This window comes from Limanda limanda, chromosome 4 (genome assembly GCF_963576545.1).
Source record: "Limanda limanda chromosome 4, fLimLim1.1, whole genome shotgun sequence".
NCBI lineage: Eukaryota > Metazoa > Chordata > Actinopteri > Pleuronectiformes > Pleuronectidae > Limanda > Limanda limanda.
In genome coordinates, this window is record NC_083639.1 from 29995992 (window position 1) to 30012328 (window position 16337).

The 16337-nt window shown below is 40.5% G+C and overlaps 1 protein-coding gene and 1 pseudogene across 1 annotated transcript in view; one reads left to right on the plus strand and one right to left on the minus strand.

The window, feature by feature from the left end:
• Window positions 1-9062, minus strand: part of LOC132999949 (6-phosphofructo-2-kinase/fructose-2,6-bisphosphatase 2-like) — a 54109-nt pseudogene extending 45047 nt beyond the window's left edge.
• A 944-nt stretch (window positions 9063-10006) lies between these two features.
• The window catches only part of LOC132999950 (gastrula zinc finger protein XlCGF8.2DB-like), a gene marked incomplete at both ends in the record, with an annotated part of 17025 nt that continues 10694 nt past the window's right edge, over window positions 10007-16337 (plus strand). The window contains one exon of the mRNA XM_061069757.1: window positions 10007-10617. Within this exon, the coding sequence (XP_060925740.1) occupies window positions 10007-10617 (611 nt within the window). The remainder of the gene's footprint in view (window positions 10618-16337) is intronic.

The following is a 16337-nucleotide window of genomic DNA, read 5'->3' on the forward strand; positions in this document are numbered from 1 at the left end:
CTTAACTAGTTCATATGATTAAATATGTTTGTTTTAAAACAATGGTTTCTTGGTTCGTGAGATTCAATGACAGTGTGTGTTCTCCTTTATGTATTGAATGTGTTTCCAAGAATAAAAGTCTAATAAAAAGATAAAGGCGTCGCCCTCCTCTTTGTTTCTGTATGAACGGAGGCTGCACTGGCTACAGTTGAATTGTCTAGAGACAAATTAATCAGCTTCTCACAGTCAGACATGTTTGTTTACGTTTGACGTGAAGTCGGAACTGGGCAATTTCAGGTCAGAATATCTGACATGCGAGTCGTCTGGAACGCAGCATTACTCTCACGCATGAATGACGGTAAATGTCAAACAGCAGGATTGTTAAATTCAGAGACAGCTGTGATGTCCCCAATCCATCAAATTTGAAGATAATTATTTTTATGTTTGTGCTGAGATGTTTTGGTTCCGTCGGTCAATCGGTGTGATACTGGACTCAGTAGATCACAGATCTATATAAAACAACATAGATCATAGGGCAGTGATTCAAAACAAACATATTTAATCTAATGAGCAATTAGCAGACAAGGATCGACGTCACGTGACTTACGGAGGAAGTGAAGCGTTAATCTTTGCCGCAATGCGCAAAACGCATGTCACGCTTCAAAATGCATGTGCTCGGGCCCGTTCAGTGCTGCTTTGCAGTCCTAGAAATTGTAATTGTAATTTTTAATTGTTTTTGTTTTCATCTCAATTTGAAGTTGATCTGATGTAAGCCCTGGTACAAGTTCCTCAAAGTAAAAATGTGGAATGTGGCCAAAATGGCCACTAAATGCAAAACGGCGGCCTTCCTGTTGTGTTTTTCATAACGCCCCTTGAGACTTTTTTGTTTTCTGGTCATGATAGATCGATTAATTTGTAGTTGCAACTCTAGGAGAATGATAATAATGATGAAATATCCTATTTTCACGACATCTATGTAAAGAAACTGAGCAGTGGTGGTGTCTGTTTATCTGAGGATTATGTGTCAGTGGTCACATCAGGTTTTATTGTCGCACTTATTTTAATATTTTTCTTTTTCTCGGATAATTAAAAAAAACATAAATGCTTCTTTTAATATGTTCTCAGAGTCAACGGAAAGCCAATGAGCTGTCTAACTCCACAGCCACATAGTGCTAATTGCCCTTCAACCATATCTTGTGTATTAATTGGGGGGGATCTAAAAATCCATTTGATAATGAATCTTAATAGGAGAAATAAGCAACTGAATGAATAAATGAATTATTACTTTCCCTTTTTCCTATTTGCTCTTCAACCTGCTGAGTCATTTAGCTTCTCCATTCAACCTCTCCATTCTGGACACTTTGGGCTTTGTGCTGATAAAACAAGGTAAAACAAAGCAAACTAGCCACGAAATCTAATTTCATTTAGTTCTTTTATAATATTGACAACGTTTTTAATATAACAAGGGACAATACAATGAAAGTCAAAAATGATCAATAACAGAGTTGAATGCACAGATTCATTTGTCTCTGATATTTCTTTGAGAAAAAACAAGACTCATTGAAACTCACTTTTATCGTCTGCTAAAAAGGCACAAGGAGGCTGATTGGAGCACGGCAATAACTTATCAATGATCAAACATTACACAGTCATCCAATGAAGCTCTGCATTAGTAAATAAAAAGACTGATGAGGAAAAGTTAAGAAGAAAATAAACATTTGCAAGAAGCAAATAAAGCAAATTCTTCGTTTGATAACATGAACAAAAGTATCTCAACAAAATAGCAAAAATACCTACAAATCCCTTCAGAGAACACATAATGAATATGTATCATTAAGAGCTGATTGAGACACATTAAAAACATTGTGAACAGCAGCTCGAGACAGAAAGTTCAATCTGTTACCTACTGCCGGGACAATATGTCAAATACTGTGAAGTATTTTCTAACAATGCTTCTATAACAAGAGGGATAAATCTTTATACAACATTTGAATCTTCCTTCAGAACCCTGTTCAGTACAATCTCTCAAATCTATAAGATGAGACAACACACGATGGCTTCAGATAACAATCACAAGTGCAAATGTCTGTCTGTAAGATGAGCAGATTTATATTATAAAAAGTTTTTACAGCATCTACTAATGTGCTTGTATTGAGAAGAATAGAGGAGCTGATACTCAGTGTATGAAATGATCAGTAAGGCTTTGTATTATTTACAGTACAATAAGGATTAGTTTCCACTTGTGTAAAACACTGTGTTGTGTTGTTTTGTTGATAGATTTCTTGTAGTGCACATGCAGAAGAGTTTATGATACTAATGATAAGGCCTCCAGGTCAAAGCCTCAGCATGCAGAATAAAGACAAAGACAGAAACTGCAGATATAAAGAAACAAAAAATGACCCTGTGTCCAAGTTGCCTGGTTTTAAAACACAAACTCTTCTTTGACTTCATCCTCCTCTGACCACGATTTCCAAAAACTGTGGTTCAAAAATACTTCTATCCATCTTTAGAGTCATGATCGAATCCAAACTTTAATTTGTGCCGTGAAGAACAAGACTTTTCATCTTCACTCAGAAGCGGACACAGCCACTAGTTTCCTCGGAGCTGTCAAAGTCGATTCCTTCACACAGGGACTCCTTGAAGAGAGAGCAAACGTCACTGACACTCACAGATTAATGCCTCACAGCAGAAAATACTATTAGAGGAAACTAATAGAGTCTCAGGAGTCTTAAGTTCCTATTTGGAAAATTGGGTCATTCATGTGGAGCGCTGTTAACCGGTGCAGCACTGGAGACTGATCATTAGAACATTGTCTAAGAAGAAGTTATTAATTATTAATCACTTTTCTGAACCTACGTGTGATTGCTTCTCTTTAATCAATACTGAGAGACTCTTAAATAACCATCTTATAATTATTAATACATTATATATGTGCACAGCAAAGTATAGTTACTTGTCTATCATTTGACCTCTTTAAAACATATCTAGGTGTATCATTTCATTTCATTAGCTGAGCTGCAGGCAGGTTCAAGATTCAAGGGACATGGATTAAAAAGAGGGAGTTAAAGAAGCAAGGCCTCACAAACCAGCATTAAACTAGTGGATACAACAAACAAGAGCCTGTTAGACTCTGGATTAGATGTTGTGGTTTCGCTGATTAATTGTGAATTATTTTTGATGAAAGTCAACAACACACACACATACTTTACACATGTGATAACTTCGGATGTTCATGAGGTAATACACGATCTTGCTCTGGATGTAGTCCTGCACCCGGTTCACCAGGAAACGCCGGCCCACGTTTATCACGTTGATAAACGACAGGTCCCTGCAGGTGGTGATGGATCATGGGGGGCTGAACTTAAAATCTGCTTGCTGACGCCATCTAGTGTTCATTTGTTGCAAACTGCTATAAAACCTTTTAGGTTCACAGGAGTGTAATCCAGATATTAAATGTAATGACCTATTGAGATAGAGAGAAGCAGATGTGATCAGCTCTTACTTGTCGTAGTTGTCAGGATCTAACGGTTGATAAGTGACCTTGTAGCACTCGATGCGTTTGAGGAAGTCGTCCATTACTCTCTCTCTGTGTCTCTCAGGGTAGTCGGGACTGGACACCTTCACTTCCTGTGGCAGGTATGCAACACAGTCAGACCATGTGAGCAAGCAGCATGGTTCTCACATAACTAAGCAGACACCGGGAATATTTATAGATTAAGGGTTTGAGTGACATACCAGAATATTAGCAGCTATCACCTCAGGGTCGTCACACACCGACTCCACACAAAAAAACCTGTTGGAGAGAGGTCAGAGGTCAACGTACGACTAACACGCAAACAACACGAAATCATCCAGTTTTTAAATTAGACATTGAAGGGGCCCTGTGGAGTTTTCTTGTTAACATTTAAAAGTCTCACATTCATCATTTCACGTTCAACGCTACATAAACTGTGAATGTTTGAATGTGAATTTCAATTAAGTCCGATTTCCAAAGACAAAATAACAGCAGAATATAATAAAAACACTTCCAATGTTACCTTGAATGCATTCTCCTTCACAAAGCCTTGAATGAGGTCTCTACGTTCTCTTGTTGTGTTTGTTGCATCAAAAACCTGAGAAAACAAGTCAATGTGTATAACTTGGTCAGTGTCAGCTTCAGAGTGACAGCAGCAGCCTGTTTGATATCTAGGTCACAATTCAGCAGTGAGATGCTGTCAGGAGCCCGTCACGTTTTCACGAGACAAACCCCATTTCCACCAGATACGACCGTGAGGGGAGAGAGGCAGCTGTGCTCTTTGGAAATTAGCAGTGATTTTATTATGTATCGGCGTGAAGTCTAATAACATGAACACTCCCTACTTGAACAGATCTATTAGTCTGTATGTAATAATACCGATGGCGCCGCCTACTGGCAACAGGAAATAAGCTTTGTTTCACAACTATCGGAGTCTCTGTTTCCTGTCTTTGTCTCTTTGTCCCCTCAGAGACTCAGCGTGAGGAGGAAGGAGCAACATGTCCGCCATGCAGCTGCTGCGGGAGTCGGTACATGAGCGGATCCGCGCTGCCGCTGAAGACTTCCTGCTGCAGGTGGAGGAAGGAGGAGGAAAGGCTCGAGTCCCGGAGCTGAGAGCGATGCTCACCGAGCGGCTCGCGGCGGAGGTGGAGGAGATCCTCGCCGGGCTGGAGGAAACCGTGGCTGGGTACGAGGAGCGAGTGGAGCGGACAGAGCTGGAGATCTGCCGCCAGAGGAGGCTGCTCGATGCCGGGATGCAGCCCGAAGTCCGGCTGCACAGAGCAGGTCAGTCCCTAGAGGAACCGCTAACAGGCTAACGTTAGCTAGCATCATATCTATCTATATCTATCTATGCTGCTCACGCTCTCTGAACTAGCTCCTCTGCTAACAGCTGTTTCTCTGCATCACTCCGGCTACAATCACCGGTCTGTAGTTAAACAGCCACACATCCCAGCCCCTCCTCTCTGGTGCTTCGTGACTCTGTGTTCTGTGTGAGCTCAGCCTCGTAGTCTAACAGGCTGATACAGCAGCGATGGCTTCTCTCTCTCCCTCTTGCTCCGAGTGGCTCATGTTCACTGACTCCTCCGCCTCCATTAACAGTAGAGCTACATGTAATAAATGCAGTGTGTTGGTAGCGATGGAGGCGAGAGGCTCCGCAGCCTAGAACCTCCGTTAGCTGTAGTTAGCTTAGCTCCCGCTAGCCGCCGCGGAGCTACCTAGCTTAGCACGTAGCTTAGCCTCAACGACTTGTTTACCCTTTTCCAGATGTTGATGGTCGGTTGCAGAGCTGGTCGCAGATTCGTCATTTTCACAAAGCGCCTGTGTGTGAAGTTCGGTGATCTACTGAAGGTCTCGCACACAAAATGCACTTTATTTTTAATGCTGATGTTTCATGAAGCGTCCACAATTGCTTGTATCACCACAACACATTGTTTGTGAAAATACAACAAAATATAAATAGTTTTATTATTATTATTTATCACTATTATAATTTGTGTTTTAAAATCACGTCTGCTGACTTTAACCAGCAGAGACAGGAGGACACGTGAAGCTTCTCCCGTCCATTAGAAGCACGTTCACCAACTTTACTCATAAAAACAGCGAGAATTCCACATAATAATCTAATACAAATTAACACAACCTCTGCAACAACTCAGGAAGCTAAGACTTTTAAATGTGATCTTTTAAACATGAGATAACTGTCATCAAAAGCTATTTTAGTTAATGAACTAGTCTCAGATTATAACATAGATTTATTGTCCCTCACTGAGACGTGGCTGCATCCTGATGAATCAGAATCAGAAAGGATTTATTGCCAAGTAGCTTTACACCTACCTGGAATTTTCTTTGGTAATTAGGTGCATACATTTAACATAAAGCATGAAAACACAATAAGTACTTCACATAAGAAAGAAATAACTGTTTATAAAAAAATAATATCCAAGATATAAAAAGTTAAATAAAGAGTAAAATGCAAAACAGTTATATACGAGATATAAAAAGTAAAATGCAAAACAGGAGAGAAATGTGGATGTGCAATTTTCAATATACTGTTATGTGTGTTAATGTAACACAGAATTGAGGCGTGGGTGCGGGATAACAGTCCAAGCCAGGTGGGGGTGCCGGTGTCAAATAACCAAATAACCGGTGGCCAAATTAACTCCCGCCCAAATTAAACCAAACTATACCCCGGGGTGTAAAACAGCCTAGGCCATACTATACCCCTCCAGGCCAGAGTATACCCCAGGGGATAAACTGTCCAGGGCAAAACTATACATGGTGGATATGTGGTTGATTTATCTCTAAGGTCAGGTAGGCATAGTAGTTTTGTTGTGATATCAAAGCATTTAAATCTTCAAAATCTAGGATTGATATTATCTCATATTTTAATGATAATTTACACTGCATTAATTGGAATTCAGCTGTAGGCACATACTAGGAGATCTGTATCAGAGACTAATTGTATCCACAATTTAAGTACTGCAAGCTAGACTATTATGCAGTTGTAGACACAACACAGGGGGTCCCTGGGCCTGAGAGGGGAAGGAAAGGGGTTAAATGTGGCTATAAGATGGACTATTAAATGTGACTGAAACTAGACAAAAATGTTCTGAGTTTCCATCAACGAAAACTAGACTAAAACTAAGAAGGATAAAAATGACTCCATGTGACTAAAGCTAATATGCATTTTCATCCATAGACTATACTTAATCTAAAAAAGATACCAAAATTAACACTGGTGTCATGAAGTTGAAAGTTGAGTTATAATAACAATGTTAGTATTGGTGTAGCGAGCTAGAGAGTTTAATCAGACCGGATTCAACTAATCAACAGCTATCTTGGAATGAAAAAAGTATGTCAGGCCAAATACACCAAAATGCTTAATAACTAAATAAGCTGGCCAAGGAGTTAGACATTTTACCTTACTGGCCATCAAAGAGCATGACAACTCTTTCATACATGCAAAGAAGCTCACAGAAATATATCCCAACTTGTGTATTGCTCTGCGGATCAGATCAACACTACCAGTAACAGTAGCTTCAGCCGAGAGGAGTTTTTCTAAATTTGTTTATTTTGCATATTCTATTTTGATTATTTAAAACGTGTAACATATTATACAATATATCATTTAAATTGAAAGCAAACTTGCATATATAATTTTATTTCTTGTTATTATAATTATTATTGTTTGTTAGCTAAGTTGTCATTTGTTTTGATTCTTTAGTGCGCACTTTGCATTTCTTCTTAGCTCTCGTTCTTGTGATAAATAAAGGTGCAGTACTTTACTGTAGAACTGTTAAGAAGTTTTGAATTTTGAATTTTTGGGGGGAGGCTCCAGGGGTGAAGCTTGACTTTATAAGATCTGCTTAATGCAAGCAGAGGAGTAGAGTTGCTGAGGCGAGATGGGATAGCTGATTCCTCTAACACCATTTTTTTTATATATATATAATAATTAACTTTTATTATATTATGTTACTATTGCATTATGTTTTGGGTATCAATCAATCAATCAAGTTTTATTTGTATAGCCCACATTCACAAATAACAATTCGTCTCATAGGGCTTTAACATTGTGTGACATCCCCTGTCCTTAACCCTCAGCAAGAGTCAGGAAAAACTACTAAAAACCCTTTTCACAGGTAAAAATATGTAGAAACCTCAGAGAGACACATGTGAGGGATCCCTCTCTCAGGACGGACAGAAGTGCAATAGATGTCAAGTGCTTAAGAAAACATCATCAGGATTTTTAGCAGCATCCATGAGGGTAAACATTTTTCAATACTATGTGTCAAGCAGTCCCGCTGCAATCACAGTCTCTGGCCAGCAGCAAGACCACGATCCAGCATCAGGATGGGATCCACTATAGTCCACAGTCATTGTCCACCGCCGCCAGTTAGAATCCATTATCAGCTGCCGCCTCGGTCGTGGTCCCTCATCATCCGATGCCAGCGCGACAAAGGATCCTCCATTACCACTACGATCACCTGGCACGATACAGAATCCACTAAACTGGATCCACCATTGCGACCTCCGACGCACGATCCACAATCATATATATCCAAGGTGCGGCCACAGCTGTGGCCCTGCATCCGCGGGCGCTAAGGCACAGAAACTCCGGGAAAGGGGTCAAGTTAGTAACATGTACTGATCAGATAAGAATTACCTTGATGTGATAAGTATGGAGAAAAGGAAGGAGAAGCAGGAAAGAGAAGCTCCGTGTGTCTTGTGTCATAAATTCCCTGTGCGTCTTAGCATCATCAGGGGTTTTTGCCTTTTTATCAATTTTGGAACATCGCACTTATTAGCTCTAACTATAAGCTTTATCAAAAAGGAAGGTTTTGAGTCTACTCTTAAACTAACAGAGCGTGTCTGCTTCCCGAACTGAAAGTGAGAGATTATTCCACAGGAGTGGGGCTTGATGGCTAAAAGCTCTGGCTCCTACTCTACTTTTAGAGACTTTAGGGACAACAAGTAAACCTGAGTTCTGGGATCGGAGTGCTCTAGTGGGTTGATATGGAACTAACATCTCTTTAAGGTAAAGAGGTGCCATATCATTAAGGGCCTTGAAGGTGAGGAGTAGAATTTTAAATTCTATTGTTGATTTAACAGGAAGCCAGTGTAGCGATGCTAATACTGGAGAAATGTGCTCTCTTTTCTTAGTTCTCGTCAGGACACGTGCTGCGGCATTTTGGACAAGCTGCAGAGTCTTTAACGACTTGCTGCTGGAGCCTGATAATAGTGAATTACAGTAGTCCAGTCTCGATGTAACAAAGGCGTGGACTAGTTTTTCTGCATCTTTTTGCGAAAGGACATGTCTGATTTTTGAGATATTACGCAAGTGGAAAAACGCGGTCCTAGAAATTACTTTTAAGTGACTATTAAAGGTCAAATCAGGATCGAAGATCACTCCCAAGTTCCTGACTGTGTCATTGGAAGCAAGGGCAATGTCATCTAGCGCAGCTATATCATTAGATAATGTATCTCTAAGGTGTTTAGGGCCGAGTATTATAACCTCTGTTTTATCTGAGTTTAATAAGAGAAAATTGCGGGTCATCCAGGTATTTATGTCCTTGAGACATGCTCGAAGTTTAGTTAATTGATTACTTTGATCGGGTTTTATTGACAAATATAACTGGGTGTCATCCGCATAACAGTGAAAATTTACCGAGTGTGTCCTGATAATGTTTCCTAGTGGAAGCATATATAATGAGAATAAAATTGGGCCGAGCACAGACCCCTGTAGAACACCATGGTTAACTTTGGTGCGCACCGATGACTCATCATTGATTTGTAGGAATTAGGAGCGATCAGCAAAATAAGATTTAAACCAGTTTTGGGCGGTTCCTTTAATGTTAATTAACTGTTTTAGTCTCTCTAATAAAATTTGATGGTCAAGTAATCGTTTACGATTTGCCTCGTAACACCAACTGTAAACAACCTCAATATCTCTACTTCCTGAATGCGATCGTTCAAGAATAAGTTTTTAAAAACACTTCAGGGAACTCTGAAATTATAAACATGTGTTTTTGTGTTTCAGTGTGTCCTGCAGACGTCCTGCAACTGATGGTGAAGAAAGAAGAGTTTCCCCCTGAGGGGCAGCAGTGGAGCCCCCTTGTGGACCAGAAGGACCCAGAGCCCCCCCACATTAAAGAGGAACAGGAGGAACCGTGGACCAATCAGGATGGTCAGCAGCTTCAAGGACTGGAGGAGGCTGATATCAAGTTCACATTGACTCCTGTCGATGTGAAGAGTGAAGAAGATGAAGAGAAACTTAAATCGTCAAAGCTTCATCCGAGTGAGATGAAGGAGAACAGAGCGGACTGTGGAGGACCAGGACCAGCCAGGAACTCAGGTCCTGATGGACGTTTACAACAAGGTCCTGAGGACAAGACTGAAGACTCTTCTGAGACTGAAGAGAGTGAGGATGATTGGCTGGAGACCAGGGATACTCAGACTGGTTTAAATACAAGAAACAACAAACAGCCTCTAAGTGATGTGGGATGTAAGACAGAAAAAAAATCGTTCAGCTGCTCTGAGTGTGGTAAAAGATTTAACCAAAGGGGCAATCTAAATAGACATATGAGGATTCATACAGGAGAGAAACCGTTTAGTTGCCCTGAGTGTTGTGAAAGATTTAGCCATAGGGGCAGTCTAAATAGACATATGAGGATTCATACAGGAGAGAAACCGTTTAGTTGCACTGAGTGTGGTGAAAGATTTAACCAAAGGGGCCATCTAAATACACATATGAGGATTCATACAGGAGAGAAAGCGTTTAGTTGCTCTGAGTGTGGTGAAAGATTTAACCAAATGGGCAATCTAAATACACATATGAGGATTCATACTGGAGAGAAACCGTTTAGTTGCCCTGAGTGTAGTGAAAGATTTAACCAAAGGGGCCATCTAAATACACATATGAGGATTCATACAGGAGAGAAAGCGTTTAGTTGCTCTGAGTGTGGTGAAAGATTTAACCAAAGGGGCAATCTAAATACACATATGAGGATTCATACAGGAGAGAAACCTTTTAGTTGCTCTGAGTGTGGTGAAAGATTTAACCAAAGGGGCAGTCTAAATACACATATGAGGATTCATACGGGAGAGAAACCGTTTAGTTGCTCTGAGTGTTGTGAAAGATTTAGCCATAGGGGCAGTCTAAATAGACATATGAGGATTCATACAAGAAAGAAAGCGTTTAGTTGATCTGAGTGTGGTGAAAGATTTAAGATTCAGTCCTATTGTACGAGACTCATGTGAGGATTCATAAAGGAGAGCAGTGATTCAGTTGCAACCTTTGCAACAAAAGATTTATTTGGATTTATCAGCAGATATTCATAGTATACATATTCATAGTTCACTGTTTTAAATAAACTACTACAAGGTTTTATGTCCCTAGAAAATATAAATCATTGAATAACATGAAAGATATGTGTTTATATATCTTATTTCTACAGATTTCTACATAATTTATCTATTTTTCATAATGTCCCTCTTGTAATTTTAAGGTTAAAGTGTGTTTCTTGCCCAGTATGTATGTGTGTTCTTAACAAGTTCATATGATTAAATATGTTTGTTTTTAAACAATGGTTTCTTGGTTCGTGAGATTCAATGACAGTGTGTGTTCTCCTTTATGTATTCAATGTGTTTCCAAGAATAAAAGTCTAATAAAAAGATAATGGCGTCGTCGCCCTCCTCTTTGTTTCTGTATGAACGGAGGCTGCACTGGCTACAGTTGAATTGTCTCCTCAAGAGACATATTAATCAGCTTCTCACAGTCAGACATGTTTGTTTACGTTTGACGTGAAGTCGGAACTGGGCAATTCAGACTTTTTTGTTTTTCTGGTCATGATAGATCGGTCAATGTGAACGCGTTCCAGGGGTCTCGTTCTATTTGATTTACGGTTTACAAAAGTTTGAAATAAGTATTTACTTGGTGCTGTCTGGTGTGATTTGTTAGGCACAGCTTCAAGAAGAGTAAAGCTCAGCTCAGTGTTCCTTTTCCAGTGCCTTTGTTGAAACAATTTGTTCCCTTAATTTGTAGTTGCAACTCAAGGAGAATGATAATAAAGATGAAATAACTTATTTTCGAGACATCTATGAAAAGAAACTGAGCAGTGGTGGTGTCTGTTTATCTGAGGATTATGTGTCAGTGGTCACATCAGGTTTGATTGTCTAATTTATTTCAATATTTCTCTTTCTAGGTTAAAAAAACTACATAAATGCTTCTTTTAATATGTTCTCCGAGTCAACGGAAAGCCAATGAGCTGTCCAACTCCACAGCCACATAGTGCTAATTGCCCTTCACCCTTATCTGGTTTACTAATGGGGGGGTGGGGGGGGGGGGAGTAATCTACAAATCCATTTGATAATGAATCTGAATAAGAGAAATAAGCACCTGAATGAATTAATGAATTACTTTCCCTTTTTCTTATTTGCTATTCAACCTGCTGAGTCATTTAGCTTCTCCATTCAACCTCTCCATTCCGTGACACTTTGGGCCTTGTGCTGATAAAACAAGGTAAAACAAAGCAAACTAGCCACGAAATCTAATTTCATTTAGTTCTTTAATAATATTGACAGCGTTTTTAATATAACAAGGGACAATACAATGAAAGTCAAAAATGATCAATAACATTTATATGCACAGATTCATTTGTCTCTGATATTTCTTTGAGAAAAAACAAGAGTCATTGAAACTCACTTTTATCGTCTGCTAAAAAGGCACAAGGAGGCTGATTGTAGCACGGCAATAACTTATCAATGATCAAACATGACACAGTCATCCAATGAAACTCTGCATTAGTAATGTTGGGGGAGAGCCAGAGTGCTGACCGTCAAACAATGGGTTATAAATACTTGAGGCCTACAAGGCCCAGCTGAAACCAGTTCAACCAGTTCACTCTTAATTCACACCTTCTCTAGACAGCCTGGAGCCTCGCCTTGGTGGGGGAAGCATCTCCTGAACCCCCACTGTGCCCCCCCTCCAGCAGGCCCTGGTGGGGAGATGTTGCAGCCCGCTCTGCAAAAACCTAAATGAGACTCTGAAACGCCCACTGAGGTCGAATCCCCGCCCACTAAGGTCGGAACCCTGACATTCTCATTGGCTGAGAGCCAACTGAACCCTATGACCACTTCCTGAGGAAGCAGGAAGTCCTCAGGTGGTATAAGGCAAGGGACCTCACAGAAATCTGTCTCTTTTCCACCCTGCTCAAGTCGTATCCAGACCCTCCAGGGGCCTAACTACACGACTCAGTAACTAAGGAGGCGATTAGACGTTTGTTTAATATCATTTTATTTGAAGTCGTTTCATTTTCTTCTTTTATCTCAGTCGAAGTTTTATTTCTGATTGGACTTTTTGCTGTTTTAACTTGAAAGACCGAAACAGGAAGTGCCCCGCTGGACGGACACTTCCACAGACTTTTTCTTTTTCAACGACCCACAAACGGCTTCCACAAAGCCGTTCCCTGCAGAAGCGCGACGTTCATCCCGCTGAGGAGTAAGAGGCAATCCACTCCGTTCCTGTAAAACAGCACGTTCTCCGCTGTTACAGAAGAAGACAAAGTTTCATTCCGTCAAGGCAGCACGAGGAATACGCTCCCTTTTCCGGTCCAGCGGCCGAGCTCCAGAGCTCCGCTCGAGTGACCACGTGATTTCACTGGCCCCCCGGGACATTCCACCGACGCGCACGCACACCGCGAGGGTGGTACAGTAAGAGACTTGATTATCTGGGCAGATACGTAGCGTATTGTTTAATATTTGAGTGTATTTGTTTGTGGGACCTCCGTGTCTCATTGTTTAGCCACGACGATTCGGCTACTTCCGATTTCCGGTTACGGCCTTGTGCAACAGTTTTTAAGCGCCGTGACTAAACGTCTCCGGCTGCACTCGTTCCCGTCTGAACAACCTTACAGAGATTTTACCATCAGACTTCAGCACACAACGCCGTTTGGGTGCTGAGCGGTAAAGTAAATGTAACTTGTTTCTGACGGTGTTTTTAAGAGCTTCGTTCTCTTTCTCTCCTTGCATGCCTTCTCTCTCTCTCTCTCTCTCTCCTTCTAAACCGACCTATACACCCGTTCCGATCTGTATTTAGAATACAGTTCATGTAACATAGTTAAATCTATATTTAAAGGGCCTGAACGCATCTGGCCGCCATTTTGAAGCCGAAACTAAATTAGAACAAAGAACCCTTTGTTCTGCCTCCTCCTTGTGTCTCACACGTGGTCCGGCGGCCATTGGAGATTATGCATCTCTAGACCCGCCCTCAATTCTGGCTCTAAATTCATAACGAACCCGCCATTTTGTTTTGTAGTTTTAAGCCTAACATTGTCGGCCTCCATCTTAGATGTGACGTCACTACGTGACTGCGTCATCGCCACGCCCCCTTCTTTTTCTCTCTCTCTCACACACACACACACACACACACACACACACACTTTGATAGACACAGACAGATGCACACACACACAGATACACATAGGTGAATACATGTGTTTTCTAAATTGTGATAAGCTGCTGCTGTTGTGATCTTTGAAATATGGGAGTTTGTTAAGATGATGGATCATTAAATAACACTAACTTTATTTCACACACACACACACACATAGACACATACACACAGAGAGACACTTTGACACAGACACACACACACACAGAGACAGACATACCGGTAGACCGCAGGTATACATGTATTTTCTGAATTGTGATAAGTGCTGCTGCTGTGTTTATCTTTGAAATATTGGAGCTTGTTAAAATGATGAATCATTGAATAACATTATAACTTTATTTCCCCTTTTTAATAAATCCTTTTGTAATTAAAGTATCTGTAGTCTGTGATTATTTGTGCATATGTATGTGAATACAGCTGGATTATGATTGCCTGTGCTCGAACTTAGAAGCCTTCACTGTTTATTAAGTAATCGTTAATATTAAAATATTGACATTATTAATTTGACATTTATCATTATGAGACTGATATTTATAGCTTGATATCGTTGGTCCCTGTTACCAGGGTGGTGCCCCTCTACGATAAGTTATGGCCTTATCATTTTTTTTAATTATTTTTAATAAATAATCTTTTATTATTTTTATAATCATATTTCATGATTATTAATAATTAGCCAACATCAAGTTTACTCCTATTGCACAATAGTAAAGAAAAGACCAATGTTGAGGAAAAGTCAAGAAGAAAATAAACGTTAGCAAGAAGCAAATAAAGCAAATTCTTCGTTTGATAACATGAACAAAAATATCTCAACAAAATAGCAAAAATACCTACAAATCCCTTTAGAGAACACATAATGAATAAGTATCATTAAGAGCTGATTGAGACACATTAAAAACATTGTGAACAGCAGCTCGAGACAGAAAGTTCAATCTGTTACCTACTGCCGGGACAATATGTCAAGTAATGTGAAGTATTTTCTAACAATGCTTCTATAACAAGAGGGATAAATCTTTATACAGCATTTGAATCTTCCTTCAGAACCCTGTTCAGTACAATCTCTCAAATCTATAAGATGAGACAACACACGATGGCTTCAGATAACAATCAAAGATAACAAAGTGCAAATGTCTGTCTATAAGATGAGCGGATTTATATTATAAAAAGTTTTTACAGCATCTACTTTATAACATGATCTGTTTGCAAATGTAGAAATAGATTTTTATCGTAATAATGTGCTTGTATTGAGAAGAATAGAGGAGCTGATACTCAGTGTATGTAATGATCAGTAAGGCTTTGTATTATTTACAGTACAATAAGGATTAGTTGGCAGTTGTGTTAAACACTGTGTTGTGTTGTTTTGTTGATAGATTTCTTGTAGTGCACATGCAGAAGAGTTTATCATGGTGCGATAGTCGTTCTTGATAACGTCGCTGAGATGAAACATATCGACAGCAGCTTTCTGAGTGCAAAGGTGATGGAAGGTTGCAGAAACCAAAGAGCTGGAAAAAAAAAAAGAAACCATGAAACACTGTGATAACGTATATGCAGATAACATGACTTGAACAATGGGATGAATTATGGGAAAGAAATAGAAACGTTGGCTAAAGGTTTTTTTACCAAGTCTTCACAAAAATACTAGAGAGAGAGAGAGAGAGAGAGAGAGAGAGAGAGAGAGAGAGAGAGAGAGAGAGAGAGAGAGAGAGAGAGAGAGAGAGATTTTGATTTTTTAAGTCACTTTTATTTACTCAGTGAAGTTCCAACAAAACAAAATACTACAACATATCAAGCATTTTTTGAACAAAAATTACTTACTTAATTAAATTCTTCTAACAGAAACTCATAAATATTACATAATTTTCCCCGTCATGGTGCTCGGTGTTACGAGGGACAGTTTCTCGAGTCTCTCCTCCTGGGCCAGTTGGGCTCGGGTTTTCGACAGTAATTTCCTCAGGCGGTACACCTCCTGATCTGAGAAGGTCGGTTGGCCGATACCTTCAGATTTTCCCATGAGGCCTTTTGCAACTTCCATGAACTGTCTTGGATCTAGGAAGAAATCGTCTACATTAACCATTCTCATGCCTTTAGTGAGTACCTGGTGTGTCGCTCTGTGGCTCCCTCGGGACAGGGGCCTCAGCACCCCCCCCCCCCCGGCAGGCTGGGGGGCCAGTGCAGGAGCAGCGGAACCACCAGCCGAGGCAGAAGGGGGGGCCGGTGCAGAAGCAGCGGAACCATCACCGTCCAAGGCAGGAGGGGGGGCCGGTGCAGGAGCAGTGGAACCACCAGCCGAGGCAGGTGGGGGGGCCGGTGCAGAGGCAGCTGACTGGCTCTCACCGGCTCTATCCGGGCACACACGGATCAAGTGCCCCTCCTTCCCACATCCAAAACATTTCGTGTTTC